Source organism: Microchirus variegatus (assembly GCF_963457635.1).
Source record: "Microchirus variegatus genome assembly, chromosome: 1".
NCBI lineage: Eukaryota > Metazoa > Chordata > Actinopteri > Pleuronectiformes > Soleidae > Microchirus > Microchirus variegatus.
Window position 1 is genome coordinate 23,721,193 of NC_139802.1, and position 27,462 is coordinate 23,748,654.

The 27,462-nt window shown below is 42.7% G+C and overlaps 1 protein-coding gene across 1 annotated transcript; it reads left to right on the top strand.

Moving 5' to 3' along the window:
- Positions 1 to 1,041: 1,041 nt before the first annotated feature.
- On the top strand, positions 1,042 to 27,361 carry vwde (von Willebrand factor D and EGF domains). Its single transcript, XM_083887939.1, has 31 exons — positions 1,042 to 1,148; positions 1,668 to 1,858; positions 3,225 to 3,456; positions 4,611 to 4,685; positions 6,094 to 6,323; positions 7,480 to 7,569; positions 7,693 to 7,831; positions 8,014 to 8,228; positions 8,780 to 8,853; positions 9,136 to 9,409; positions 9,480 to 9,676; positions 10,154 to 11,022; positions 11,590 to 11,726; positions 11,891 to 12,055; positions 12,195 to 12,299; positions 16,216 to 16,330; positions 17,588 to 17,844; positions 17,935 to 18,154; positions 18,689 to 18,826; positions 19,514 to 19,726; positions 20,434 to 20,892; positions 20,978 to 21,073; positions 21,685 to 21,780; positions 21,903 to 21,998; positions 22,110 to 22,205; positions 22,624 to 22,719; positions 22,854 to 22,949; positions 23,033 to 23,128; positions 23,238 to 23,333; positions 23,430 to 23,527; positions 26,303 to 27,361. Exons 1-31 carry the CDS (start codon positions 1,064 to 1,066, stop codon positions 26,315 to 26,317), a joined length of 5,361 nt encoding a protein of 1,786 aa, XP_083744065.1. The 5' UTR covers positions 1,042 to 1,063; the 3' UTR covers positions 26,318 to 27,361.
- Positions 27,362 to 27,462: the final 101 nt, after the last annotated feature.

A 27,462-nucleotide genomic window follows, 5' to 3' on the forward strand; every position in this document is an offset into this window, starting at 1 on the left:
AATACGTCCAACGCTAGACAAGACATAAACAAAACAAATCAGACATAAAAACTAAACTGAGTATAGCGTTATTATTATTGATGCAGGCTGTGGCAGCCATCTTGGAATCCTTACTTTTGGGAGTTTGTGAGGAGTTCCAGTTAAAGGGACAATGTGTAGTATTTATGGGTTTATATAACCCAAAATCCACTTTTTTATACATATGATGTGCTCCTGCATTGTCTAGTCGCTGTATAATATTCTTTGTTTCATTTTCGTAGTGTTTCAAAAAGTCATGTAAAATAACACGGTTGCAGGCCGTGGTTGCATTGCCACTGTTAGCAGCGAGACGCCATGTTTCTACCGGAGCCTGTAAGGACAAACGCGAGAGAACAAATCAAGCGTCGCTTTACTTGTAGCAGAAGTCCCGCCTCCACTCTCTCCGCTTCGTCTGCTACGGCCGCGGTAGCTCGCCCTATCCCTCACCTCACGAACCTCATCTGCTGACACGGAGAAAGACAACGAGGACGACGTTTGACCGGCTGAGGACACCGTAGCACTCAGGGAAGGGAGGGGGTGAGCAGAGGAGCAGTTCTTTGTTGTAAATTTCAGCCTCTCCTCTAGATGGCACTATGAACTACTTACTTCACCTTTAAATAGTGAACTATGAACTTGGAAATTCCGACTCCTACTTACGGAAAGTCCAATCCGTTTTTTGCCTCCTCCTAAAAGTTACACACTGCACCTTTAAATGTGCTTATATTAACACTGATGGAAAATAACTGTATTACCTTTGTTAAGTTTTTATAATCATGAGCTGGGGATATGCATGATTGTGTGAGTGAAAGTCTTCATCACATCACGCTCCTCCTAACGCAGTGTGAAGCTGCTGCAGGAGCAGGTCTGCAGGGCAGCAGTCTGAGGAGTGGGGCTGTAGCAGTCTGAGGCACCGTCCGTGACTGCACGGAGCGCACACACCTCCGCGTCTGTGCTCCGGTCTGCGCCGTCGCGTCTCTGCTTTTGCGGAGTTCAGGAGAAGAAAACGCTTCTCTGTGTTGTTGTTGCTGGTGATCTGAGCAGGAACATGAACAGGAACATCATGAGAACTCTGCGCAAACTTCTCTCCTGCTTCGTCCTTCTGCTTCCTCACGCAATGCGCAGCCAAACTGGTAAGCGTGCGTCACGCGTGATTTCCCTCTGCGCACATTTTTACGCACATTTACTCCGCTTTCTGGAGATTTATATACGCGGTTTTAAAAAAAAAGCCTGAGGGTTTGGATCTAAAAATAACATCAACGTTCATGTGGAGTTTGTCTTCATCCATTCATCAGACTGAAGGTCCAGGTCTGAGTGAGAGTCTCTCAGGACTGAATGAGTGAGGACGAGTCTCTGCTCTGACAGGTTCTGTCTCAGTCCTTCAAAGTGTCACCTTTCACTTGACCTCAGAGGTCAGAGCCAGAGTTCACAGAGACAGACGCTGATGTCTCTGTCTGTCCCTCTGTCTCTGTGTCTGTCTCAGTTTCCACATCAAAACCTTTCATTAATAACATCATAGTCAGGACAGGCTTCATGTTCTTTGTGTGAAATGTTCTCCAGATGTTGGGCCTGATGTCATCACTGATTCTTGACCTTCCTGGTGATGGACGTCGTCCCTCTCTGTTGTCTCTCTGTTGTCTCTGTTGTCACAGCGCTGCCTCCCGAGTGTGTGCCAGGCGGCCATGCCGTCCTGCAGAACCCGTACCGCAGCGCCACCTTCAGCTCCACCTGGCTGCAGCAGTCGTCCCTGCAGGACTTCATCTGCGACCACTCGCTAACTCCGGGCTGGTACCAGTTCCAGATCTTTGACAAGCCAGCGAGCATGCCCACTCACTGTGTGGAGGTGAGCGAGTGCCTCTGAATAAACCACACATTATCACACACACGCGATAAAGGAGCTAAAGCAGCTAACAGGTAAACGGTGCCTGGACTGTGGTGCATGACATCACATGGGTCTTTTTCCGGTCAGTCGTCATGGAAACACATCATGCCTTAATGTGTGTTAACGCTACTGCCGTTAACATGCCCAGCTCTATTTTTCAGAAAAGTTTTTCTTGCAGTTGTGATGTGATTTGCGATACCGAAAACTGTTGGAGTGTCACCATGTGACAACTGTGTACACTCTGTATATTTCATGTATTTGTGTAATGGTTCTTCCATGCCACTAGGGGTTTTATTGTTTTTTGTTGAAAGGAGGTGGGAGCATGGTTGCCACCTGATTAGCCCAGGTGTTGCTTATTATGCGGAGAAGCTAGCTAACGCAAGGATGCGCTCAGGATCGATTTGCCAACACTCAGCTATTTGACGATCGACCACGACCTTAATTTGAGTTCACAAAATTCTCATGACCCCTGAAATTGAGGAGTCTTAGTTCTGTCGCGTCACTCACTCGTGTGTTTTCGTGAGTCGTAAAGTGTTGATGTATACTACGGTTGAAACGTTTAGGGTCACCTGTAAAAATGTTGTGTTTTCCATTAAAAGTTAGACTTTTATTCATGAAGAGTTGCAAAATGAATAGAAAATATAGTCAAGACATTGACAAGATAAAAAATAATGATTCTTATTCAAAATAATCATTTTGCCCTTCAAACTTTGCTGTTTTCAGCTGTGCTAACATCATTGCACAAGGGTTTTAAAGGGTTTTCTAATCATCCAATAGCCTTCCAACGCGATAAGCAAACACAACGTACCATTAGAACACTGGAAATGGGCCTCTATACACCTATGTACATATTCCATTAAAAACCAGACGTTTGCAGCTAGAATAGTTGTTTACCACATTAACAATGTATAGAGTGTATTTCCGATTAATTTAATGTTATATTCATTGAAAAAAGGTGTTTTTCCTTCAAAAATAAGGACATTTCTAAGTGACCCCAAACTTTTGAACGGTAGTGTATGAGTGTTTCAATGTTTTCATGTCAAATCTGTGACATGGCAACCTGTGTGTGTGTTTGTGTGTCTGTTTGATGGTGTGAATCACGTCCTGCTGTGAGGTGAAGTGTCAGCCTCTCTCTCTCTCTCTCTCTGTCTGTTCTACCATCACATCGCTGCTCTGCCTGTGACGAGAAGGAAGAGAAAGTTGATTGCTGTGAACATTTGATTGACTTTGTCAAGTATAGTGGCAGACACAGTGTGAAAACAGGTGTGAACACATGAAAACCAGTCTTTGGGTTTAGCCTTAGGACCGGTATCTCTCTTCTGTCCAGGTGAACCACTGTGGGACCCAGGCCCCGGTGTGGTTGTCCCTGCGCGATGGTGAGTCCCTGCCCGGCCCTCTGGACATCAGGCAGCTATCGGCCTGCGCCGCGTGGCAGCTTTTCAGCAGCAGCAGCAAAGACTGCTGCCTGTTCCGCATCCCGGTCACCGTCCGCAACTGTGGGGACTTCTACGTCTACCTGCTGCAGCCCACACAGGGCTGCATGGGATACTGCGCTCAAGGTACGACTGTCCACAGAGTCCTGCTGTGAGCTTCTTTATTAGGTACACAGGACACAGGATAGAAGAGCAGCAGTCTTAGTGTTTACTAAGTCAGGATTTAGTCACTTTTACATATGCCTCAGAAAGCTATTGAAGCAGCAGTACCTGCATCTGTACCTAATAAACTGGCTGGCAGTTTAAGTTGTTTCTCATATTCGGAATGAATGTTATTAATCAAAGTTAGCTTCAGTCTCTTTGTCACGTGACCTACTGTTGCTAAACTGGATATACTGTATAAGACACACTCCTTTTTAATGGATTTTTAGAGGTTTTAGTATTTTTATAGAAATATTTCAGATTTTATCGTAAATATTCTTATCAGAATACTTAATTAATGCCTGGGTATTGAGTATATTTCATCTTATATTTCATGCTTTACTTCATTAGAAAGAACAACATTTTGTAAAAAAACAAACAAGCAAAACCAAATTAAAGCCAGCAGGTGGCACTGTGCCCTGATGTGTAAAGACATGCAGACATGTTTGGGGTCAGCCTCTCGTCACACGTAGAACGTTTTGAGCTTTTGCTTTAATAAACAGACCGTTCCAGTACGACTGCAGGTGCACTAACGGCGCTAAAGGAGCTAACGGAGCTAACTGGTAAACGGTGCCTGGACTCCGTAAACATGGCGTCACAGGCTTCTTTTCCCGGTCAGTCGTCATGGAAACGTGCAATGCGTTAATGTGCGTTAACGTTGATGCCGCTAACACCGTTAACTGCTGTTAACATGCTCAGCACTAGTGAATTTACAGGGCACTTCCTGTTTTGTGGCGACTGGTCAAAATTTGAAAAAAAAAAATCAGTGGCCATGCCCATTTTGAATATAACTTTGATGTGCGTCATACAAATTGATGCGTTGTTTTTTTGTCTGTTCATTTACGAAACGTCTAAATCGGCAAAATGGACGCCAAATTCAAAATGGCCGACTTCCTGTTGTGCAACTTAGTTTCGGCTTTGTCCAACCATGTTTCACCATTTTTAATTTATTGCCTCAAAACTGCGATTCTTTGGGGAGGAAAAGGAAAATAAAATAAACAGGTCCTGGGACCACCGCATTACTGTGTACGTGTTGTATAATTCTGCACATTGTAAATGTCGATGTCTGTCCGTCACAGAGACGTCTGACACCTCACCCACGACGCCGCCGACCTGTGGCCCCGACGAGGTGAACGTCGCTGGAACATGTCAAAGTGAGGCTCCATGCCGTGGCGTTTATGGCCGACGCTCGTCTTCCTTTTCGTTAGGTCAAACAGCAGGACAGTCGCGAGGTCAGGGAGTTGCCGTGCGGTCAGGAATGCACCGGTCAGGCGGGGGCCCCCTCGCCGCTCCTCTTAATGAGGCGAGCATGTGTCGCGGCGTCCGCTGGGCCTCGTCTCCATGACGACGGCCCTGGACCTGAGTTACGCCGAGGCAGGGTTTTTTTGAGGAAGCTGGCAGAGATGGCGAGAGAGCGGAGGGGAGCTTTAATTAAAGGTAGATGACAGATCACCTCAACTTTAAGCTTCTTTTAAATGAGGAAATTCCACATTTGCTCGCTCTGACGCTCACAACTTAGGAATTATTTAGAAACACTAAACACCAGTAAGTTATAATGCCTATACTCGCTGGTTGGTCCATTTTGGAGACAATTCATCACTTGTACAGAACGAAATGTCCATCGTGCAACAACATCCTTTGACGTAGATTATAAACCAGGCAACATATTTACTGGGAAATACATCTGGAAACTCGTCTCTTTGCTGGTTGTTCTCATAAAAGTGAAGATGTTAGAAACTACTAAAACAGTCCAGGACGAGCAAACTGGATTACCCAAGATCTCAAAAGATGGCAGAGTTGAGTCACTGCCACAGAACTCAACTGTTTCCGTTCTTGTGAAAACCACCAGGGGGCAGTATAAGGGTGAGATATATTCAGTCTGTCAGGTTCTGCGGCGTCGCTCGATCTCCGTGGATTTAAAGTGTGCAATGAACTCTTTCTTGATGACTTGAAACCGACTCTGGCAGTGTTTATACAGTCAGGTCCATAAATATTGGGACATCAACACCATGTTCTTCTTTTTTGGCTCTATACACCACTACAATGGATTTGAAGTGAAATGAAGTAGAATCTGAAGAGGATGAAACCCAGCGTCTGGTGATGTCTATGCCTTCAGACTTCAGGCTGTAGCTGACTGCAAAGGATTTGCAACTAAGTATTAAACAATGAAAGTTTGATTTATGATTGTTTAGTTTGTCCCATTAATTTTGGTCCCCTAAAAAGTGGGAGGCACATATAGAAAGTGTTGTAATTCCTACACTGTTCACTTGATTTGGATGTAAATGCCCTCAAATTTAATCTGAAAGAGTGCAGTTAAAGAATGTCTGGTTTCATTTTCAACTCCAGTGTATTTGTGAAAAAGAAGAGAATTGTGTCGATGTCCCAATATTTACGGACCTGACTGTATGTGTAGAGGCTTTTTCCTGCCAACATGGCAGTGTTTACTTTTATAACACTGATGGGCCCTATCTCATACAGCTCTTCGCATATTGGGCCCATAATATTCTATGTAATATGTGATATGTGAATAAAACGTCTCCATATATTCCTGTTTCCTTTCAGCTAAACCACCTCCTCCTCCGTCCGTCCCTGTGATCGTCCCTGAGGTGACGGGAAACACCGTATACCTGAAGTGCAGCTTTGACAGCACTTCCAACAGCTCCCTGGGTCACGTGGTGGCCTGGTCCCGCCTCTCACCTGAGGGCAGGAGGGAGGAGCTTAAGCAGGAGATCACCATCCAGACGACGGCCGTCATCGAGCTGGACGGCTTCAACCTCCGCCTGGGGGACAAGGTCTGATGATGATGATGATGATGCTGAGTTTTCACATAGTTATAATGAGCCCTCCAAAAACATCAAAAACAAATGAAAGTTTTGTCCTACAAAAGACAACTTCAAATTTTATGTAGTTCAATACAAGCTAGCAGTTAAATGTGGTTAATAAGGGTTAATTATGAGTGGATATAAACTGTTTAATATGGTGAATAATAGTTGGTAATCAGTGTAGTTAGTTAATATGAAATAATGGATAATTGTTATCAATTAAAATGGATGATAATAAAAATAATAATAATCTCTAGGCCTCTGTCGATTATACAAGTTCATACTGTTTAAGTATTTTATTTTATGCAATGCAAGACGTATAAACTGATGGAAATTTATTTAGTTAGTTTAGATTTGTTTGAAACTAAATTAAGCTAGCAAATATAACTGAACTGGAAATATTTAAAAAGTGAGATTAATTAAAGTCTAATTTAACCAGCAACTGATGGCATCGTCGCTTCTTTAACTGAAGATGAGAGTAAATAGCTAAGATTGAAGCTGACACCCGGTGCTAACATAGCTGAGGTTACGGCTACCTTTAGCCTACTTTTGGACAAATAATGACACTCGTATTGCAAATTAAATCTGAAGACTACCTTTTTGTTTTTATAATTTTAGGTTAACTTTCCATTTTTGGTCAAGTTTCTTTGTTTGTTGTCATTGTGACTAAGCTAGCTGACACTGGAAAGGGACTAACACTCAGGGCTAGCTTAACTTTAGATTAGTTTGTGCTTAAGAACACATATGTTTACTTTACTTTAGCAATTTATTAATAATCATTTACTGCCCTTAGTCTGGAAAATGATATTATTGCTATATTTTTTAAAATATCTATCTATGTTAATGTATGTAAAATACGTACAGTTTTATACAGTTTAGTATCTGAGATACTTACTGATGAGATATATTACTGATATTTATAAGTTAGATATAAATAGATAAAAAGTATATTAAGTACAGAAATCATACAACAATTGAGTTTCAAGATATTCTGTCTGGAGCTAATGTACACATATTAATGAGCTCTGATCACGTGTGTCATCTTCAACTATAAAAATATAGTTTTGTTTTGAAAGGCAATACATAAATGTACAAATACTACATGTACTTTTTGTCTTTGTTTTAGATTTACTGCTCCAGTTTCAGCTTCTTCTTGGAGTCTCCTGACGTCCGCGGAGCGTCAGTGGAAAGTCCGGAGTATTTTGCCGGGATTAGGGTAAATCCCAGTAATCTCACATTCGTCTTTATTAAAAGTATTTCACTTTAAGTGCATATTTATTTGCATGTTTTTGCAGTGATTGTGCCCTAACTTTCCCTCTTATATAACTCTACTGTACAGTTAAAACCTGAGTTGAGCGTTGTATCAGAGGATGGGCGACTGTATGAGTTGGTGGTTGAGAGCACACTTCCTGTCCCGTGTCTGGAAGAGTCCTCACAACATTGTGCTCTGTCTCTGCAGCTGAGCACAAGCAGTCCAGGTGAAGAGTTAAAGTGATGATTCAGGCGTTTTTTACACAGAATTTTCAATATCGTAATAATATGTTCCATATTCTACCTTGCTGTAAGACAACAAATATGTGTCCTGCTTCCAGGAGAATTGTCTAAGAACAGCTGTCTCGTCATAGATTTTTCTGACACTGACGTCCATGCTGTGTTGCAGACGAGGCTTTTCTGGGTGCAGATTTGTCTCTGTCCTCCTGTGTGGTGGACCTGTCCCAGGGCCCGTGCAGGGACGGGGTCTGTAGCCGAGCTCAGATCCACTTCAGCCCCAACACGGACTTTGTCAGAGACGGGAACAGAACGACTAAGATCTCCGTCAAACCTTTTGTCACACAGAATTTCCTCTGGAACGGATACTCGCCAGAACCTGTCCAGGTAAAATCGTGAATATATCAAAGTATTATACATATACATATATATATATATATATATATATATATATATATATATATATATATATATATATATATATGTATATATATATATTTATATATGTATATATATATATTTATATATGTATATATATATATTTATATATTTATTTACATTTACATTTACATTTACATATACATATGGGTTCCAAAAGGGTCCTTCTACAAGGGCTGAGGTTCTACCTGGAACCATTTGCTACTGAAAAACTCTTTCCAGAAGAAAGGGCTTTTCAAGGGTTCTTGGTAACACTAATGGTTCCAGTAAGAACCATTTTGATCCAGAGAACCCTTTAAAACCCCTTTCCTAAATAAAGGGTTTTAAAAGGGTTCTTGGTGGAACCCTCCAAAGAGGGTTCTCATGAGGACAAGCCGAAGAACCTGATATGGTTCTACTTAGCACTTTTATTTTTAAGAGTGTGTGAATAGCTGCTGTGTCTTTGTTTTTGTTGGTTGTGCTGTGATCGTGCATCATTTTAAAGGATCTTCCGTTTTCAGATCACAGTGAAGGACGTTCCTTCAGCGTACTGCTACTCCTTTACTGATCCTCACATCATCACATTTGATGGCAGGTACATCATCATCAGCATCACACACTTCCATTTATTCAACGACACGTGTAATTTATACACTGCAGTAAAATCAGCTTCATTTCGGGGGAATTGTTCTCGTTTTTCTTGCCTACAAAGGTTTACTTACTATAATTAACTGTTAAGAACAAAGATCTAACTTTGTTTTAATGAGATATTATAGCTGCATTTAAGGTTTAATGACCAGTTTGTTGTGATAAACGTGCACAAAGTAAAAATACATAATGATCTGAAGTCTCAGTTTTGCTCTGTTTTCAAACGCAGTTACTACGACAGCAACCAGATCGGCACCTTTGTCCTGTATAAGAGTGCCCTCTGGCCGCTGGAGGTCCACATACGTCAGTGGGAGTGTGGGGGTTTGGCGCACGCCGCCTCGTGCGCGTGCGGCTTCGTGGCGAGGGACGGCGGCGACGTCATCGCTTTCGACATGTGCAACGGGGAAATGGGCGAAACCAGGCCTCATCTGTCCGTGAAGCACCGCGACCTGAGCAGGAGCGGCGTCCGCATTGCCGAGTCCTACCAGGGACGCAAAGTAACTGTGAGTGAAAAGAGTTAAAACTGTAAAATATCTCTACGTGAAGAACTCATGCCGATGATCTTTTCTGTAGATTTCCTTCTCATCGGGAGCGTTTGTCCGCGCCGACGTCTCTGACTGGGGAATGAGTCTGACGCTGAGAGCTCCGGGCTCAGACCGGGGCTTCACTCAGGGTCTGTGCGGGACTTTTGACGGACACTCAGGCAATGACTTCCACTCAGCAGGGGGTGCTACACTGGAGCATGTGACCGATTTTATCTCCGCGTGGAGGTCAGAGGTTATTTTGTGTTCTCAAAGTGTCAAAGTCTTATCACGCCTTCAAAATAAAGTGTTCTTAATAGTGCTGCCCGTTAACGGCGTTAGTAGCGTCAACGTTAACGCACATTAACGCATGACGACTGACCGGAAAAATACGCATGTGGTGTCATGTTTACGTGACTCCAGATTGTTAAAATAAGTCTCTGAAGTAACGCAACACGTTGAAAATAGAGGCACACACGGCACGTAAACATAACATCACACGTGTCTTTTTCGGGTCAGTCGTCTTGGAAACGCACCATGCGTTAATGTACGTTAACGTTGATGAACTTTGGTGTGGGGGAGTGACCTGTTCACAGAGTAACAGAAGCTTCAGTTTCCACTTGTGCTCTTAAGAGCTTGGACTTAATCTCAGCTTTATCCTGACAGTTTGTAAAATGTCTCCACATTAGCAGACTCCTAGCAGACAAACCCTTTCATCTGTATCAGACTCTCTCCAGGAACCAGCCTGTTTGACGCGATGCCCTCCCACCCCAGCGCACCCAATCCCCGCAAGCACTGCGCCTGTCAGACCGAACCCCGCCCCACGTCTCCCAGAGCTCATTCTCAGCCCGTCACCTCCCCTGACTCTGCTTGCTCTCGTTACGGCAACGTGGTTCATCTCGGCGTCATCCCTACTCTGGACGTGACAGCCGAGTACATCAGGTCAGTGGAGCTCCTCAAAGGCAGCGAGAGACAGTCGCTGCCTCCAGGTTTGTCCCAGCTAAAGCCCCAGTATCGTGGTACTGACAATGGCTTCCAGGTGAGATCTTCCACGTCAGAGTCCGTTACTTCAGAAGAGCTCCAGTGGCGCAGGAGCAGACGTCAGGATCACCGCTATGTTTCTAACTCTCCACACCAAAGCCTCAGTCAGTCAGACCTGGAGGGATTTTCCTACTTCTTCCCAGAGGACCACGAACCATCAGCTCAACTAGACTCCTCCCCAACATGGCCGACGCCCTCCGGTCTCACTGAGTCGCAGGCCCGCGATCAGTGTCAGGACGCCGTGTCTCAGTCCAATGTCGCAGTAGGATGTGAGCGTCTACTGGAAGAGACGCTGCTTCGCCACGTGGTGAACATGTGCGTGAGCGACCTTCAGCTGAAGGACGAGCCGTCGTGGCTGAACGCGACGATGCCCCTGCTGGAGAACGAGTGTGAGAGGAGGCTGGTGGAGGAGAGGAGGAGGAGTGACGGAGGACAGCAGGACATCCTGTCCACACTCAAGTGTCCCGGCCTGTGCAACGGCAATGGACAGTGCTCGGATTGGGGATGTGTTTGCTTCCCGGGATTTGGGTCCTACGACTGCAGCGTGCTGTCTGGTAACATACTGACACACACACACACACACATCTAGTCCTGTATCGCGGTGGTTCTTAAATTAGGAGGCGAGACAAGATATGTCCCCACAAGTTGCGCTGGACATTTCCAGAACTCAGCCAAATATCTGGATTTTCTGACATTCAGCGGCTGTTTTGAACTGATCTAACTCAGTTTTTTTGAGAACCTACTTTACATTAAAGGCTAACAACAGCTATTTAACTTTTGTCTAAATGAGGGTTTTGGTCCCTGGTGCCTTTTGAAACACCTCCAGTTTTTCCAATTTTTCAAACACCAAGTCTTTGTTCTTGTTGTTCTGGGGGACGGGGACTGAAAATTTGGGGGAATCTTGCTGTAGAGATCCAATGTATCACAGTTACTGGTGGATGTTTCTGTCAAAAATGTTATTACAGGACAAAAATATGAATGATAAAAGCAGTTGTAGACTCACAGAGCAGGTTTAGAGTTCCAGTTCCTTGTGTTGCTGGTTTCATGGTCTCATGGTTCCAGGCTCTCAGGTCTAACGGCCTTGACTTGTCTTTATGTTTGTGTGTTGGTTGTTGTTGAAGACCAGATCCCAGAGATCACAGAGCTGGAGAAGCAGGGTCTGTGTGACGTCCATCAGGGAGACTGTTCCACTGTCCAGGTCTTCGGTCAGGGCTTCAGGGACTCCTACGAGCTCAAGTGTGAGTTTGTCAAAGAAAAGGTACTTTGTTTTCCTGGTTTCTGTGTCTTTCCTTCCACTTCATGACACATGGGAGTTATAAATCTCTTCCTCTACAGTTCACCAACAAGCTCCTGCTGGATTTTTCCACCAAGATCATAAAACATCTGAGCGTTTTAAAGTTCACGTCTGTGTCTCTTATCTAGTTTATGGATGGTGAGTGGGTTTTGGACGAGCCCATATTTGTTCTGGCCACCTTCCTGGATGCCACCGCTCTGGAGTGCCAGCTCCCCCTGGAGGACAGCTGGACTCCTGCAGGCCTGGACCTGGTAGCAGCAACAAACAGACCACTGGCTCGCTGGCAGATCAAAGTTAGCTCCTGAATTCCTTCCATAAATATAGAACTATCTTGTTTTTAAGAGTTGTAATATGTCAGTAGAGAGATGTGGACGCTTGTTTGGACACAGTTTTCAACAAAACTGTTGAAACAGTTTTCTCTCTGATTGGCAGGTGTCCAACGACGGCTACAGCTACAGCAACGCAAAGATTCTGACTCTGTACGACGGAGCCTGTCACATCTGCAGTGTCAACACCGAGGTCGTCTGTATGCTCAGGGTAAGACGCAAAGACTCAAAATATGAGATTAGAGTTCTTTAGATGACCCAGAAGCTTGGGGGTGGGGTGCGGCATATCGACAACCCCGCTGTCAGCAAGAAGCGGGGTGTTGTCGCCTCATCCTCCCCCAAAATTTTTAATGCATACTAGATACCAACATCCCCCATACACACATCCCACAGCACACATACATGCACACCACACCACATCCTGGTGGGGGAGGGGGAGATGGGTGTGGGGGGACCTCCCAGGTACCTGTGTCCCGCCCGACTCCCGGCTGGGCTGGGGTCAGCAGTTTGGGCTGGGGGGCGGTTGTGGAGCTCCGGGGCGCTGGCGGCTGCAGGGGGTGGTTGGGTCGGCTGTCGGTCTGTCGGGGGGAGCCCCGGGGGACCTGTGCCGGGAGGGCGCGGGGTCCGCCGTGACGGATCTTTCGGCCTCTAACACATGGTCTCGTGCGGGGTGGACTTGCAGCTGGCCCTGGGTCGGGCGGCTGTGGGTCTCTCCTGGCCCGGGGGGCCGGTGGACACTCCATGTGCCTGGGTTACTGCCGGTCTTCTCCCGGGGGGCTGGGGGGCGGCGACAGGGTTTTCACCACGGATTCCCGACCACACCAAGTGACAACCTCCGCACATACATATACATGGATGCGCGAATACACAGACATACAGATACACACACAGACAAGATAGAACCAATATAAACTGATACAGTCGTTATAAACAAGATCACCTTTTCTACATGTGGTTGTTAACAAATTCTAATGGTACTGTACTTATACAAATGCATATCAGTGTTATTAATGTTGTAATGTTATCATTATTGCCTTAGTGTGTTATGCTACTAATTTCTATCTAGTGTCTCTCTCCCTCTCTCCCTTCCTCCTTCCCTCTCTCTCTCTCTTTCCCCCCATCTCTCTCACACCTCCCTTGTCTGTCTAGTCTAACCCAAACTAGTGCGACCCAAATACCCAATGTAGCAACTCATTTACAGACATTTCACTATCATTTTGAATTGCTAAATAAATACCAAAGAGATGTTTGGTTAATGAATTACAGCTTTATTTCATGCAAGTTATTTCAAACATATGCACATGAATCACCAAAAGAAATCTCCCATGTCCCATTTGTGGGTCCCGACTTCATCTTTGAAAACCACTGGTTCGTCATTGTCGTCATCTTCATCTTTGTCTACTTCTTCGTCGTCGTTGTCGTCTTTCTCTTCGTTGTCGTCTTCTTAGGGCTGCAACTAACCATTATTTTTGTCGTCGACTAATCTATCGATAATTTTTTCGATTAGTCGACTAATCACAATTGTCTTCATTAGCACCTATTTTGGACTTGTGTTTAACCTACATACAGTGGAGTCACGCATGTGCTTTAATAACACACACAGTTAAATACCTGTGATAAATAAATAATCACAGGTTTCTTACATCTTAAATATCAAAATACTCTGCTCTAAATCACCAGAAAAAAACCAGCTTAGATTGACCTGGTCAGGCTGGTCTGCCAGCCTGACCAGGTCAATCAGGCTGTGATTGACCTGGTCAGGCAAAACCCCTCTAAACCAGGCTGGTTTAGAGGGGTTTTGGACACTTTAGCTGGTTAAGCTGGTCACAGTGGTCTAGCTGGTCACCATTGCTGGTTAAACTGGTCACAGTGGTTAAGCTGGTCAGAGTTTGGTCACGCAAAGCATATATTATGCAATAAACACTTAAACAATACTGGAATCTTGGAAAACATTTATTATTGAAAATTATCTACAATATAAAATCAAATTCAGCATATTTCAGGTCACTGGAACACAAACAATAAAATAAGTCAACAATCAACACCTGTTGGCCTCAAGAACAGCTTTTAAATTAGAAAAGGTAGTTAGCTCTACTTGCACGCAAGTACTCTTGTCTGAAGGAACTTCACCTGTTGGACTCCCCTCCTGGCATTTTATAGACTGCGCTCTGTAGGAATTCCCACACATGCTTACACTGCTTTGGATATTCAATGTTGAAGATGAAATTGCCTTAAAGCAGACATCAATGGCCTGAATCATGCTCCAAAGCCTCTCCGGCAACAATAGTAATAGCCTGATGGATGGTGATTGTCATTCCCCAGTGTCAGGACATAGGTGTAGGGTCTGGATCTGGCCTCATGAAGATACTCCACCATGTTTGTTCCAGGCAAAAAAAAAAAGAAACGAAGAAAGAATGCAAGAGAGCAAATGTGAGTGAGTAAGAACCAAATGTCTATCAACTATAGTAGAATTAAAACTAGACATTGTGAGGACCATTTTCCTGGTGCCCACAAGAACAATGAGTCTTTGTTAGGATTACTATTTGGAAAAGATTCAGTGCATTTATAATTCAAAAAGTTGAACTTTAATAGTCTACCTTTCACTGCACATAACAAAATATTACAAACTTTTTTTGTTTAAGTCTTAATGGTTATGGTATATAGCTCACATTACAGAAAACAATTAAAAAAAGGATTCAGACCCGAACTGACCTAAGAAGCCACAAATTGATTGAGGGTCTATCATTACAATAAACATGTTCTGAAAAATGTGTGCAGCCCACCTAATGAAAAAAAAAAAAAAAAGGAAATTATATTTAATAAGAATTTATACAAAAAAGGAATGCAGTCAACTCCATATCAGTGAAAGAGGTTTAATTACAATTCATTATAAACGCTAGTATGGACAGGTCAAATAGATTCACCTGTAATTCACAGATTACTGCTGTAAAGTGCACATTAACGCAAGTGAACTAACGTTCGCTAAGCTAGCTTCTTCCATGATTTTCCGACTGATAGACGTACAACACAGACGTGTTATATACTTGCATCATAGGCTGATGGTTAATTAATAATTGAGCATGTGATTTAAAAATATTTACGAGATTATCAACCTTATTTGTGAACTCACTTCTTCGGTACGTGATGATACATCGGCTTCGGGGTGTCGTGAATCACCCGAGTGCGATTATGGAATGAGAGTTGTGCTTCTCAGAGATTGCATTAAATGTGTTTCGCTGGTTTATTTTCAGTGAAATGTTCCAAACCTTTGGGTCGGAGTTTTCGAAACTCTTCGTCTGTTTCCATCATAATTTGTGTGTTTTTCTCTGCTTCCTTGCAAACAGTGACCAATACTGCCCCCAGCACTTCCTGTAGCTAGTTCTGGATAGCTTGAGTGTGTGTTTGGTCGTGTTTGTACAACAACACAACGCATCAACGCTTCAATTTTATCATCAACAAATTTTTGTATTTGACGTAATCGACTAATCGTTGCAGCCCTACTTCTTCTGTCGTCTTTTTCATTTTTTTCTTTGTCGTCGTCGTCTTCTTATTTGTCGTTTTCGTCTTCTTCATCTTTTTCTTTGTCGTCTTCATTGTCGTTTTCGTCTTTGTCGTCGCCTTCTTCTCCGTCATTGTTGTTGTCATCTTCATTGTCGTCGCCTTCTTCTCCATCATTGTTGTTGTCTTCATTGTTGTCGTCTTCTTTTTCTCCTTGCATCCATGACGTCACATTACTGCCATCTCCTGGAGTCAGACGACTCCTACACTTGTTTCCATTGTTCAGTGATTTCTTCTTTTTCACCTGCTGTTCGTTCTCTGTTTGTCTTTCATATAAAATGAAGTTGTAATTCTTTTACCTTATTCTTGACATGCTGACGCTCTCCCGTCACACTTCCTCTTGTGTGTTTGGTGTCATGACAGTTTGTGGGTCCTTTGTTTGTCATTGGTTAAAAGTGACTGTGTGTTCTGCAGGAGTCTGAACGTTTGAACTGATGATGAAACGCTTGTGTTTAATGTTTCAACACACTAAACCCGCCCTGTTCTCCCGTGTTTGTTTTACGTAAACGTGTGCGGTCGACCGCTTTTACGTCACATGTTTTACGTTATTGTTGTGTAACGTTTCCCAGGAGAAAACCTGTAACATTGACGGCGTGTGTTACGGCGACGGAGAGTCCAGTCCGAGCAGCCGCTGCCTCACGTGTCGATCTGACTCGTCCAAACATACGTGGTCCATCGCAGAGCGTGAGTACGCTAACGTGTTTTAACTCGGAGAAAAGTTTCAAACTCAACCGTGAACCTTTTGAGCTGCGATCAAATCGATTTGTGATCGTTTCATCACTTGGGGCCTGGTTTTTTCTTATCATTTCTCAGCTCTGTGAAGATTAAAAGTTGCTTTAGTCACAGTTTTATTTTACCTCACTCTTTTCTGACCAACTGTAATCATCTTCTACTTAAAGTAGGTCAAACTGTGCTGGGCTGCAGTTATGGCAAATTCACCTTGGTAACTTAATATTTAACATTAATATTTATTTCAATGAATAGATTCATTTTGCATCATAAATACAGTTTGTTTTATTGTATATTATCCCAGATCAACACAAGACACTTTTATTTTGAAATTCTGTCACTCTAATCATTTAATCATTAATGTTTTGACAGGTAGAGCCTGATTAAATCTTGATTTTTGACATAATTGATGATATTTGAGAGTTAAAATTATATCAGTAAAATTTTTGAGGCCAAAGTTGCAGAATTCCAAGACGAAAACTGACTTTTAATGACTTTTTATTCGTTTTAACGAGCCCTCGTTTCAGAATGGGTCTGAAAACCTGGCTGCTAAAGTCTACGATGACTAAAGAACATGTTCACGTTTTTATCTCACTGTTAGACAGACTTTAACAACAGGAAACTGAAGTTTGTAAACCACTCACTCTCCCACACCAAACCTCGTAGAGAAAATCAGCATTTTAAGCTCATGGAGACACAGGAGCTGCTTGTTTACTGCTGCCTCCTGTGGTCACTTTGTGTCACTGAGGTTAATCTGAATGAAGATTTTTAAAAGCCGAATTGACAAAATAAGACATTTGTACTTAGTGATGGAGGCAGCAGTGGATTTACAACTCCTGTGAACTCCTGTGTGCTGTGATGTTAAAATCACTGATGTTCTATGGGGTTTGGTGTGGGAGAGTGAGTGGTATACAAACTTCAGTTTCCAGTGGAAAAAATCAGTTAATTAGGGAGAAAACGCTTCAAACATATACTTAAGATATTGTAGACTTAATGGAACATTTGGTTTCATAAGTTGAGCTTATATTAAATTGCTAAAATCAGTTTTTCAGCCATGTTTTAAGATAGTTCCCAGCACCACGACGACCTTCACTGCTGATTATGTCTTTACTCACACAACTGCTCTTATTTCGCGTATTAACACCCACAAATGTGCATTAAATACAAGTTTACCTGTGAGTTTAAAGGTGGATGTTTTTTTCCCGCCGTCAGAGAACTCTCCCCCGCTGCTGCAGCCTCTGCCGTTCCCTCTGCACTCCTTCCACGGCGAGAACTTCTTCTTCCAGCTGGAGGCTCTGGACTCTGAGGGCTTGGCGGTCAAATTCAGCCTGGTCTCGGGTCCTGAAGGCTCGGCTCTGTCTCTGGCCGGTCTGCTAACGTGGACGGCCACGGCGGAGATGTCGCACACGCACACGTTCTACTTCACCGTGACAGACGACTGTGGTGCCGAGACCAGAGCGTCGATGCAGGTACTGACACGGTTTTAACCCGTTTTTCAATTAAAACCTGTGTATTTAAAGCTGCAGTATGTAAGGGTTTTTTGTGTCTCTTTATCGCAGGTGTCCGTGCGCTCCTGTGATTGTCTGAACGGAGCTAACTGTGCGACAAATGTTCACTTCCCCACGGGCAGCGGAGAGTTCCTGTGTGTTTGTCTCAGTGGATTCACGGGGTCACGCTGTGAGGTCAACGTCGACGACTGCAAACCAAACCCCTGCAGACTCGGACGCTGTATCGACGGCCCAGACTCCTTCTCCTGCGTCTGCCCGCCTGGAATGACTGGTAGAGACCAAGCTAATTATTACAGCATAAACATCGTGTAAAGAGTGTAAAACCAGTTCTTAAATGTTGGTAATGGTTAAATTTAACTTACATTTTTCACCTTTACTGGCAAAACTCGCTAACTGTGGACATTGGTTTTTGTTATTATCATCAAATACCAACCAAGGCACACTAAAATGATTAAAAAACAACAAGAAAAGAGTCTCAGATTGACCTACTTCTGTTGCTTGGGTACAAATGGTACGTTCCATTCACCTCCAAGTTAATCACGTTTCTGTTGTGAAGTCAGAAAACCACAAAAGTTATAATTCACATGAGAAGTAGAAGCACTAGAAGTAGAATTTTTCCACCATAGCCTTGCATACAAACCTGTGGTGTCGCCCCCTGATGGCTATGGAAGAATATACAGGGGAATTTCTAACAAACTTTCTGTAACTGTAACTTCTTGAACCTATAATTGACACAATGAGGACATTTTGTCTTGAATAAATCATCATATTTCTGCAGTATATCAGGTGTTTCTGGTGTTTTCAGGTCATACGTGTAGAGAGGACTTCGATGAATGCGTCTCTCAGCCGTGTTTTCCTGGAGTCGGCTGTAACAACACACTGGGCTCCTTCGTCTGTGGACTCTGTCCTCATGGATACAGCGGCGATGGAAGGAGCTGCACCCGTAAGTCCCTGACTTTAAAATTATACCTTAAAAAAACAACATTAACGGATAAAATTGTACATTTAAAAATGCTATCGTCCACAGTGCAATAAACGACAAAAAAAATAAAATCTAGTGTGAATGTGGTGTGAATAAAGTGTAATTGTCTTGTGAATCCAGTGTTATTGCATTGTGATTTCAGTGTTATTGTAGTGTGAATCTGGTGTGAATGCAGTGTGAATCAAGTGTAATTGTGATGTGAATCCAGTGTTATTGTGATGTGAATCTGGTGTGAATCAAGTGTAATTGTGATGTGAATCCAGTGTTATTGTAGTGTGAATCTAGTGTGAATCCAGTGTAGTTGTAGTGTGAATGCAGTGTGAATCCAGTGTTATGGCAGTGTGAATCCAGTGTTATTGTAGTGTGAATCTGGTGTGAATGCATTTTGAATCCAGTATTATTGCAGTGTGAATCAAGTGTTATTTAGCGTGAATCTAGTGTGAAACCAGTATGAATCCGGTGTTATTGCAGTGTGAATCCAGTGTTATTGTGATGTGAATTTGGTGTGAGTCTGGTGTGAATCCAATTTGAATTTGGTGTGAATCTGGTGTGAATTAAGTTTGACCTCACAGCATGTAGATATATTTCGTATTCTGCTTTTGTAGTTTTTACCAAACACAACTTAAATGTCTGTCCACACTCGTCCTTCTGTGTCTGATTCTTTGCTTAAAGTCGCGACGACACCAGTGAGATTATCACCGGTGTCACTGAGGCCCAAACCCTCGGCTGCGTACCCGTGCAGCAGGAGACCGTGTCACTCCGGCGTCCAATGTTTTGAGAGTGTCCATGTCTCTGTGGGCTTCGTCTGTGGACCCTGTCCTGTGGGTTTCCATGGAAATGGGCGGACATGCATAGCAACAGGTGAGAGTGACACACTTCTGTTTAAAATTTCCCTCCAGTCAAGTTCAAAAGAGAACAATGTTTGTTACTGGTGCAAAATCCACATAGACCTGGGTCTTTGCAGTGATTTTTATGCATATTCTAACTGTGCAAGAAAGTCATGTCGCATTCGGTGTGAATTTGTATGAATCTAGTGTGATACGGTGTGAATGTGATGTGGTTGCAGTGTGAATTTGGTGTGAATCCAATGAGACTATGGTGTTAATTCATGTGAATGCAGTGAGATTGAGGTGTGAATCTGATGTAAATGTGGTGTTAATGCAGTGTAATTGTGATGTGAATCCAGTGTTCTTGCAGTGTTAATCGGGTGTGATTGTGGTGTGAATCCGATGTGAATTTGGTGTGAATCCGGTGTGATTGCAATTGGAATCCAATGTGACTTTGGTGTGAATTTGCTGTGAATGTAGTGCAATTGTGGTGTGAATACAGTGTTATTGCAGTGTGTGTATCTGGTATAAATCCAATGTAAATGTGGTGTGAATTTGGTTTGACACCACGACACGTAAACTAGTATTTTTAACTGTAACAACTGAAGCAAATGTTTCTTAATGGGATTCTTTTTCGTTTTGTAAATTTGCACAATGTTAGCTTCATGCTAATGCTAACAAACCTGGGCTGCACTTGTGTTATTTTTTAAGTCATATCCTCTAACTTCCAGTGTTTTACAGGTCAGGGATCAGTCGCCAGCAGAGGAGACGGTCATTCTCACATTTCCAAATCAAATTCCAGCCAGGAAATGACTCCCTCCTTCCCCTCGTTGTCATCCTCCTCCTCCTCCTCTTCATCATCCTCAACCTCATCCTCATCATCTTCCTCGTCACCCAGACAAAGCTCGGACAGGAGGGCGAGACCAGAAGCCACCGTCTCCACCTTCAGGAGAGACAGAAAAACCATGGCGACGCCACTGAATCAAACCCTAACTCGACTGTTTGCCTCCGCCATCGTCAGAGGTCAGCCCAGTGGGGCGGAGCTGACCCCTGACCTCGCCACGGCCGTCAGATCACACCACATGACCTGTGCGGACTCTCCCTGCTTCCCCGGCGTTCCCTGTGAGCCCACGGCCACCGGCTCGTTCAGGTGTGGACGCTGTCCGTACGGTTACACCGGAGACGGAGTCACGTGTAAAGGTAGATTTCCCCCCCAAAGTGATTGATTTCACAAACAAAAATTGGATGATTTGTATGAGATTAAAGTCTTGAATCTTTTTCCCAGCCGTGTGCAGGTATCCGTGCGGCAGGAACATGGAGTGTTCTCTGCCAAACACCTGCACCTGCAGAGAAGCTTACACTGGATACAACTGTCACATAGGTGAGGACACAAGAGTATGTGACCCATTCAAACCCATTTAAAGCTGACTGCATGCATGTATTAGCATTATTAGCATTATCTGCATTTACATGTATATTCTTTTCCTGTTAAGTCGTTCTCTTTGCCGCCAAGACGAGAGATTTAGAGGAAAAAACTTTGCGACACAGTTTAGGGCACAAAGGAACTCCCACACTAATAGAGAAAATCAGTGATTTTAGCTCACAGGAACATAGGAGCTGCTGGTCTACTGCTGCCTTGTGTGGTCACTTTGTGTCACTGAGGTCAATCTGAACAAAGGATTTCAAACACGGAAGTAACAAAATAACACATTTGAAGTCACTGATGGAGGCAGAAGTGGATCAAACACTCCTGTGTGCTGTGATGTTAAATCGCCGATTTTCTCTATGGGGTTTGGTGTGAGCAGTGGATTTCCTTGTGTAAAAGCATTTTGTGCTACAGTTCCTTCTTCCATGAAAAGTGCCATCATATAAATACGTATTATAAATAATAATAATGTCCTTTCATCGCTGTTCCATGAAAACGTTTTAGTATTAAATCGTACCTGGAAATCCAGCTGCTCCTCACAGCTGTTTGTGTTCCTCTGCTCTCAGCTGTTTGTCGTCCAGACTGTAAGAACCAGGGAAAGTGTGTGAGACCTAATGTGTGTGAGTGTCCTGCAGGCTACAGTGGACCCACCTGTGAGGAAGGTAATATAACACACACACACACACACACACACACACACACACACACACACACACACACACACACACACACACACACACACTAACAGTGTGATGTTAGTGTCTCTGTATTTCCGCCTCTGCAGCCATCTGTGAACCTTCCTGCCAACATGGCGGCACCTGTCTGCTCAGAAACCTCTGCACCTGTCCGTACGGCTACGTGGGACCAAGATGTGAAATCAGTGAGACGTTTTTTTTTTTTTTTAATCATAACTGAATCGAAACAGCCGTTAAAGTCACAAAAATGTGACACTAAACACTAATCTGTGAGTGTGTCTGTGTGTGTGTGTCAGTGGTGTGTAACAGACACTGTGAAAACGGAGGCGAGTGTGTGTCACCTGATGTCTGCAGATGTAAACCAGGCTGGAACGGACCCACGTGTAACTCAGGTACAACAACACTGCATTCACACCACATTCACACTGCATTCACATCAGATTCACACAGCATTGACACCAGATTCAGATTGCAATCACCTTGGATTCACTCCACATTCACACCGCATTCAGATCAGATTCACACCACATTCACACTGCAATAATGGATTTATATCAGATTCACACCGCATTCACATCAGATTCACACCGCATTCACATCAGATTCACACCGCATTCAGATCAGATTCACAACACATTCCCACCAGATTCACATTGCATTCACATCTGATTCACACTGCAATACCAGTGTTCACATCACAATTACACTGAATATTTTAAGAACAAAAGCATTATTCTGATATTTTATGGATCCAACATCATCAAGTATTTCCTGTAGAAAACATAATAAAGTTGTTTGTGTGGTGTACAGCTCTCTGTCACCCCGTGTGTCTGAACGGAGGAACATGCATCAGACCAAACATCTGTGTCTGTCCCAGCGGCTTCTATGGATCCCAGTGTCAAATTGGTGAGTGTGATATGAATTACAGAATTAAAGTGATACAGTTTGTTACGTGTGTTTTTCACTGGTTCAGCGTGTCCTGACATATGCACGTGTACATATTATTGTTGTCAGTAAGTGCTGTTGTTGTTGTGTTGCAGCTGTGTGCAGCCCTCCCTGTAAGAACGGAGGTCAGTGTATGAGGAACAACGTGTGCTCCTGTCCTGAAGGCTACACGGGGAAAAGGTGTCAGAGGAGTAAGTTCAGTGGATTTAACTGTGGATAAATGCAGCTTTATTTCAAGTCTGTTCAAGTCTAAATGTTTAAACGATTGTCCCAGGTGTGTGTGAGCCTATGTGCATGAACAAAGGTAAATGTGTGGGACCCAACACATGTTCCTGTGCGTCAGGATGGAGAGGAAGCCGCTGTAACATACGTGAGTTTTTAAATTTAACCTAATTTCACGCCTCTTTAGACTTTGTTTTGTTGTATTTTTATGGACTAAAATCGCGATTATAATTTTACTATTTCATATTTAAATGTAGCCATTTGTCTGCAAAAGTGTAAAAATGGCGGCGAGTGTGTCGGACCAAACACGTGCCACTGTCCCATCGGCTGGGAAGGCCTGCACTGTCAAACACGTACGCTTATCCACCATTTAGAAGAAAATAAATACTTATTTATATATTTAAGTAAGCATTCACTGTGTTTAAAATGTATTTAAATCTTTTCCTCAGCGATCTGTAAACAGCGTTGTCTGAACGGAGGCAGGTGTGTCCTGCCAGAGTACTGCCACTGTCGGAAAGGCTACAAGGGATTAACGTGCTCCGTGAAGGTCAGTGAGGTCATATTAAATATTATCCACAACACATTCACACCGCATTCACACCCAGATGCATTCACACTGGATGCACACCGCATTCACATCAGATTCACACCCGGATTCAAACTGCATTCACACCAGATTTAAACCACAATCACACTAGATTCACACCTGATTCAAACTACATTCACACCGGATTAACACCACAATCACATCGGATTTACACTGCATTCACGTCGGATTCACACCAAATTCACACCTGGATTCACACTGCATTCCCACCGGATTAACGCCACAATCACACTGGATTCACACCAGATTACCACCACAATCACGCCGGATGTACACTGCATTCACATCGGATTCACACTGGATTCACACCAAATTCAAACCTGTATTCACACCGGATTAATGCCACAATCACACCAGATACCAGATTCACAATGCATTCACACCTGATCAACACCACAATCACACCGGATATACACTGCATTCACATCAGATTCACACTGCATTCTCACCAGATTCACACTGGATTTACACCACAATCACACCAGATTTAAACCCTTAGTGCCAGGTCTGATATTAGTCACACTCGTATCACTAAGTACAAAAATGTGCCTTTTAAAAGCAAACTATAAAAAAATTATACATTAATATAATATCTTATACTTTCATATACTGTACATCTGACCTAATTATTGATATCAAATACTAATAATGTTTTTGTTGAAGATTTTAACCCTTTAACCCTGTAAGACCCAAATTAAGAAAAACCTAAAAAAAAAATTATTTGACCATTCAGATGTTGTTGTTGGAGGCCTTAGATGCAGAAATCAAAGAGTTTTTGGAAAAAAAATGTTTATGTATGTTTTTAGAGAAACGTTGTAATTTTACAACGTTGGGCTTTGGTGGTAGCAGAATTTCTGTGTTTTTACTCACTTTGTCTGAACAACAATTCACAACAACTAAGGGTTTATTTGCAAGTTTGATTGCTTACTTAGCTCCATAAATGTATATAACATTTAAAAATAATCACACATTAGTCATATTTTTATGAAATCATTTATTAAAAATAAATGCATAAATAAATAAACAGGATAAAACTCTAGCTTTTTCTAGCAACTTCTTCATTCCTTTTTTCTTTTCATGACAAACTTTCATTGTTAGTGAAAGTCTTAAAAACAGTTCTTGTCCTCTGAAAAGCAAAGGCACTTGCTGCATTGTGTGTTGGTGAATCCTTTATTGCAGCATCCTCTCCCTGTCTTCATGTCCTTGTGTACGTCCAATGGCAGGTGTGTACATCTCTTGGATGGTCTCTTCTGAGCATTCAGAGCTTCATGATGTCACTGTCTGTGTTGCTGGACTCTCTTTGCCTTAAGATCATATCCAGACCAGAAAAATCTGTGTTGGGACTGATGAAATATTTCTTCGGCCAGCGACACCTGTCACAGTGCATGGTGCGTTTGTGTGTTTTTGGCTCGATGTCCACATAATTATCAGCTGGACAGTCCATGGGTGGTTGGTTTTCTTTGTTCACTTGTTGACAGACATCTTCATCTGAGTCTTCATCACTCTCATCAGTGTCATTGAGTTCATCTCAACTTCACTCTCTCCCGTTTGGATGATATCAATCACATCCTGCACACTGTATCATGGCTCTCTCCTTGCTGGTGGCATTCTGGAAAAAAAAGCAATGAATTAACATGTATAAATATGCTTTTTACATAGTAGTACATAATCTGAAGGAATAGATAGGGTGGTGGACCAAGTCCTCTGGGTAGAAATGCTTTCAAGGCAGACAATACTGTCTGCTGATTGTAAGTCACTTTGGACTAAAGCATCTGCTAAATGCCCTAAATGTAAATGTAATTGTCTGAGCCTATGGTCTCTACTTATCATACTAAAAGAAAAACATGCAAACCCCCACTTACATCCACACCCCACATTCAGGAACATTTACACCTTTCCCAGAACTGAATTGTCTGTTGATATCCTTTGTGGACAAAGACATGGGATTTTAGCTCAGTCTGATCAAATTAACTATGTATTTTTTTAGACATAAAACTTTAAAAACAGTCAAATTTGACCAGAACACAACACAAGGGTATAATGTATGTAATGTATACTGTTCATGTATAAAGAAAATCCTCTGTTTCAGACAGTGGTGTTGTGGAGTGAATACAACCTGTCTGTGTCCACTGTAACAAGCCTGCTATTTTTGCTACCACCAAGACCCAGTGTTGTAAAATTACAACAAATATGTAACAAGCTCTAAATGAAATTTGATGCATCTATTCCACAATAACTAAATATGTACATGATCTACACATTATAATAACATCCAAAAAAAATATAAAAGACATTTTATTTTATTTTACTTACTTTAATCTGATGAATCCAGTCCAATGAAACTAAGAGATTTTGTTCGGAGGAAATCTTGAAAAGTTGTGTGCGTTCATGGCCATAAAGTGGAACTTATAATCAAATGTAACATCCACTAACATTGTTAGACTGAACAATAAGACCCAATGACTATGTACATGTGGTAAAAAACCAGATAAAATATAACAGATTGTTTTTTGGGATGGCTAAAGTTAATGTTGTAAATTTACAACCGTGGGTCTTACAGGGTTAAATGCCATTCACATTGGATTCACACCAAATTTACACCACATTCACAGGTTTTTGTTAGGATGCACATAACAAATCTGAATTATTTTACATGCATAATAGTTAAAAGACTTTGTAGAAAGATGTATTCATTTTATTTTTCCACCTTTCCAGGCATCACAAGCGTAATGGAGACGCAGTTATGGAGTAAAAGAAGCAACAAAATGCACAAAGCAGGAAGACGACACCATGAGTTGTTGTATGTACAGTGTGAGTGTGTGTGTGTGTGTGTGTGTGTGTGTTTGAGAGAGAGAGAGAGAGTGTGTGTGTGTTGAACGTTCGAACAGAGGGACTTGATGAATTGCACGTCTTTTTGTCCCCGTAATTCACTACCTCATGTTTTAAAGAGACTCAAATCTGTTGAAGTCGTCAGCCCGAATTTTTTTTGTGAGTAAAAAGTGTGTGTTTCATACGTACAGTGCATTCCCGTTGTAGTCGGGATTTCTGAGCTCGGGAAAGTCCCGATATCGAATTCGATTAGATTAAGAACCCTTTAAGTCCCGCAAGGGGAGTTAGTGAGTTAGTGAACACACAGCACACAGTGAGGTGGAGAACATGCTAACCCAGCGCAGTGAGCTGCCATGCCAGTGAGTGGCGCAGTGAGGGGGTTAGGCCTTGCTCAACAGCACTTCAGCTGCGGTCTGGGATTGAACCGGCTACCTTCTGGTCTCGAGCTCGAAGCCCTAACCACTAGGCCACAGCTGCTCATGCTTTTCCATGATCCAGTAGCTTGACTCAACTCTACGTATTTCATGCTTGCTTTTCTGTTTGTCATCAAAGGCTGTCGTGTTTGTTGATGCCTGTAACTCGGCACCGCCCTCTAGAGGAAGTATTGTGTAACGTCCAGACCAAAGGTAAACGATGTTTGGACGTAAGAGAGACGAAAATGGGAGTATAAATGTGCCTTTGATTACACTTTTGTTTCATAATAGTATTCACATGTTAAAATACCACAGCGCGTTGTTATTGACTAGCATTGCTAACAGAGGCTAACCTGAGACCTGACTTCCGATGTAGAGAACGCAGCAGTAATCTTTCATTTTAGTATTTTTAATTTCGCAATTTATAACTTTCACCAAACTGACGTTCATTGTTTATTTCGTAAAAAATAAATTCTGCCTAATTCAGACGATTAGTCGTTTAAAACTAAATATGAATGTTGCTTCTGTTGTTTATTGCTTTCTTCAATCTATTGATGATTGATATCTGATGAAGCTCATGTCAGTTGTGTATTAAAGTCATAACCACCAATTTTGTTAAAAATGTTTTTATTA

Excerpts from the sequence above, each read along its gene's own strand:
- vwde (XM_083887939.1), top strand. The coding sequence starts at position 1,064 with ATGAACAGGAACATCATGAGAACTCTGCGCAAACTTCTCTCCTGCTTC. Across the intron at positions 9,677-10,153 it reads GATTTTATCTCCGCGTGGAG|ACTCTCTCCAGGAACCAGCC; the intron begins GTCAGAGGTTAT and ends CATCTGTATCAG. Across the intron at positions 22,206-22,623 it reads CGGACCCACGTGTAACTCAG|CTCTCTGTCACCCCGTGTGT; the intron begins GTACAACAACAC and ends TGTGGTGTACAG.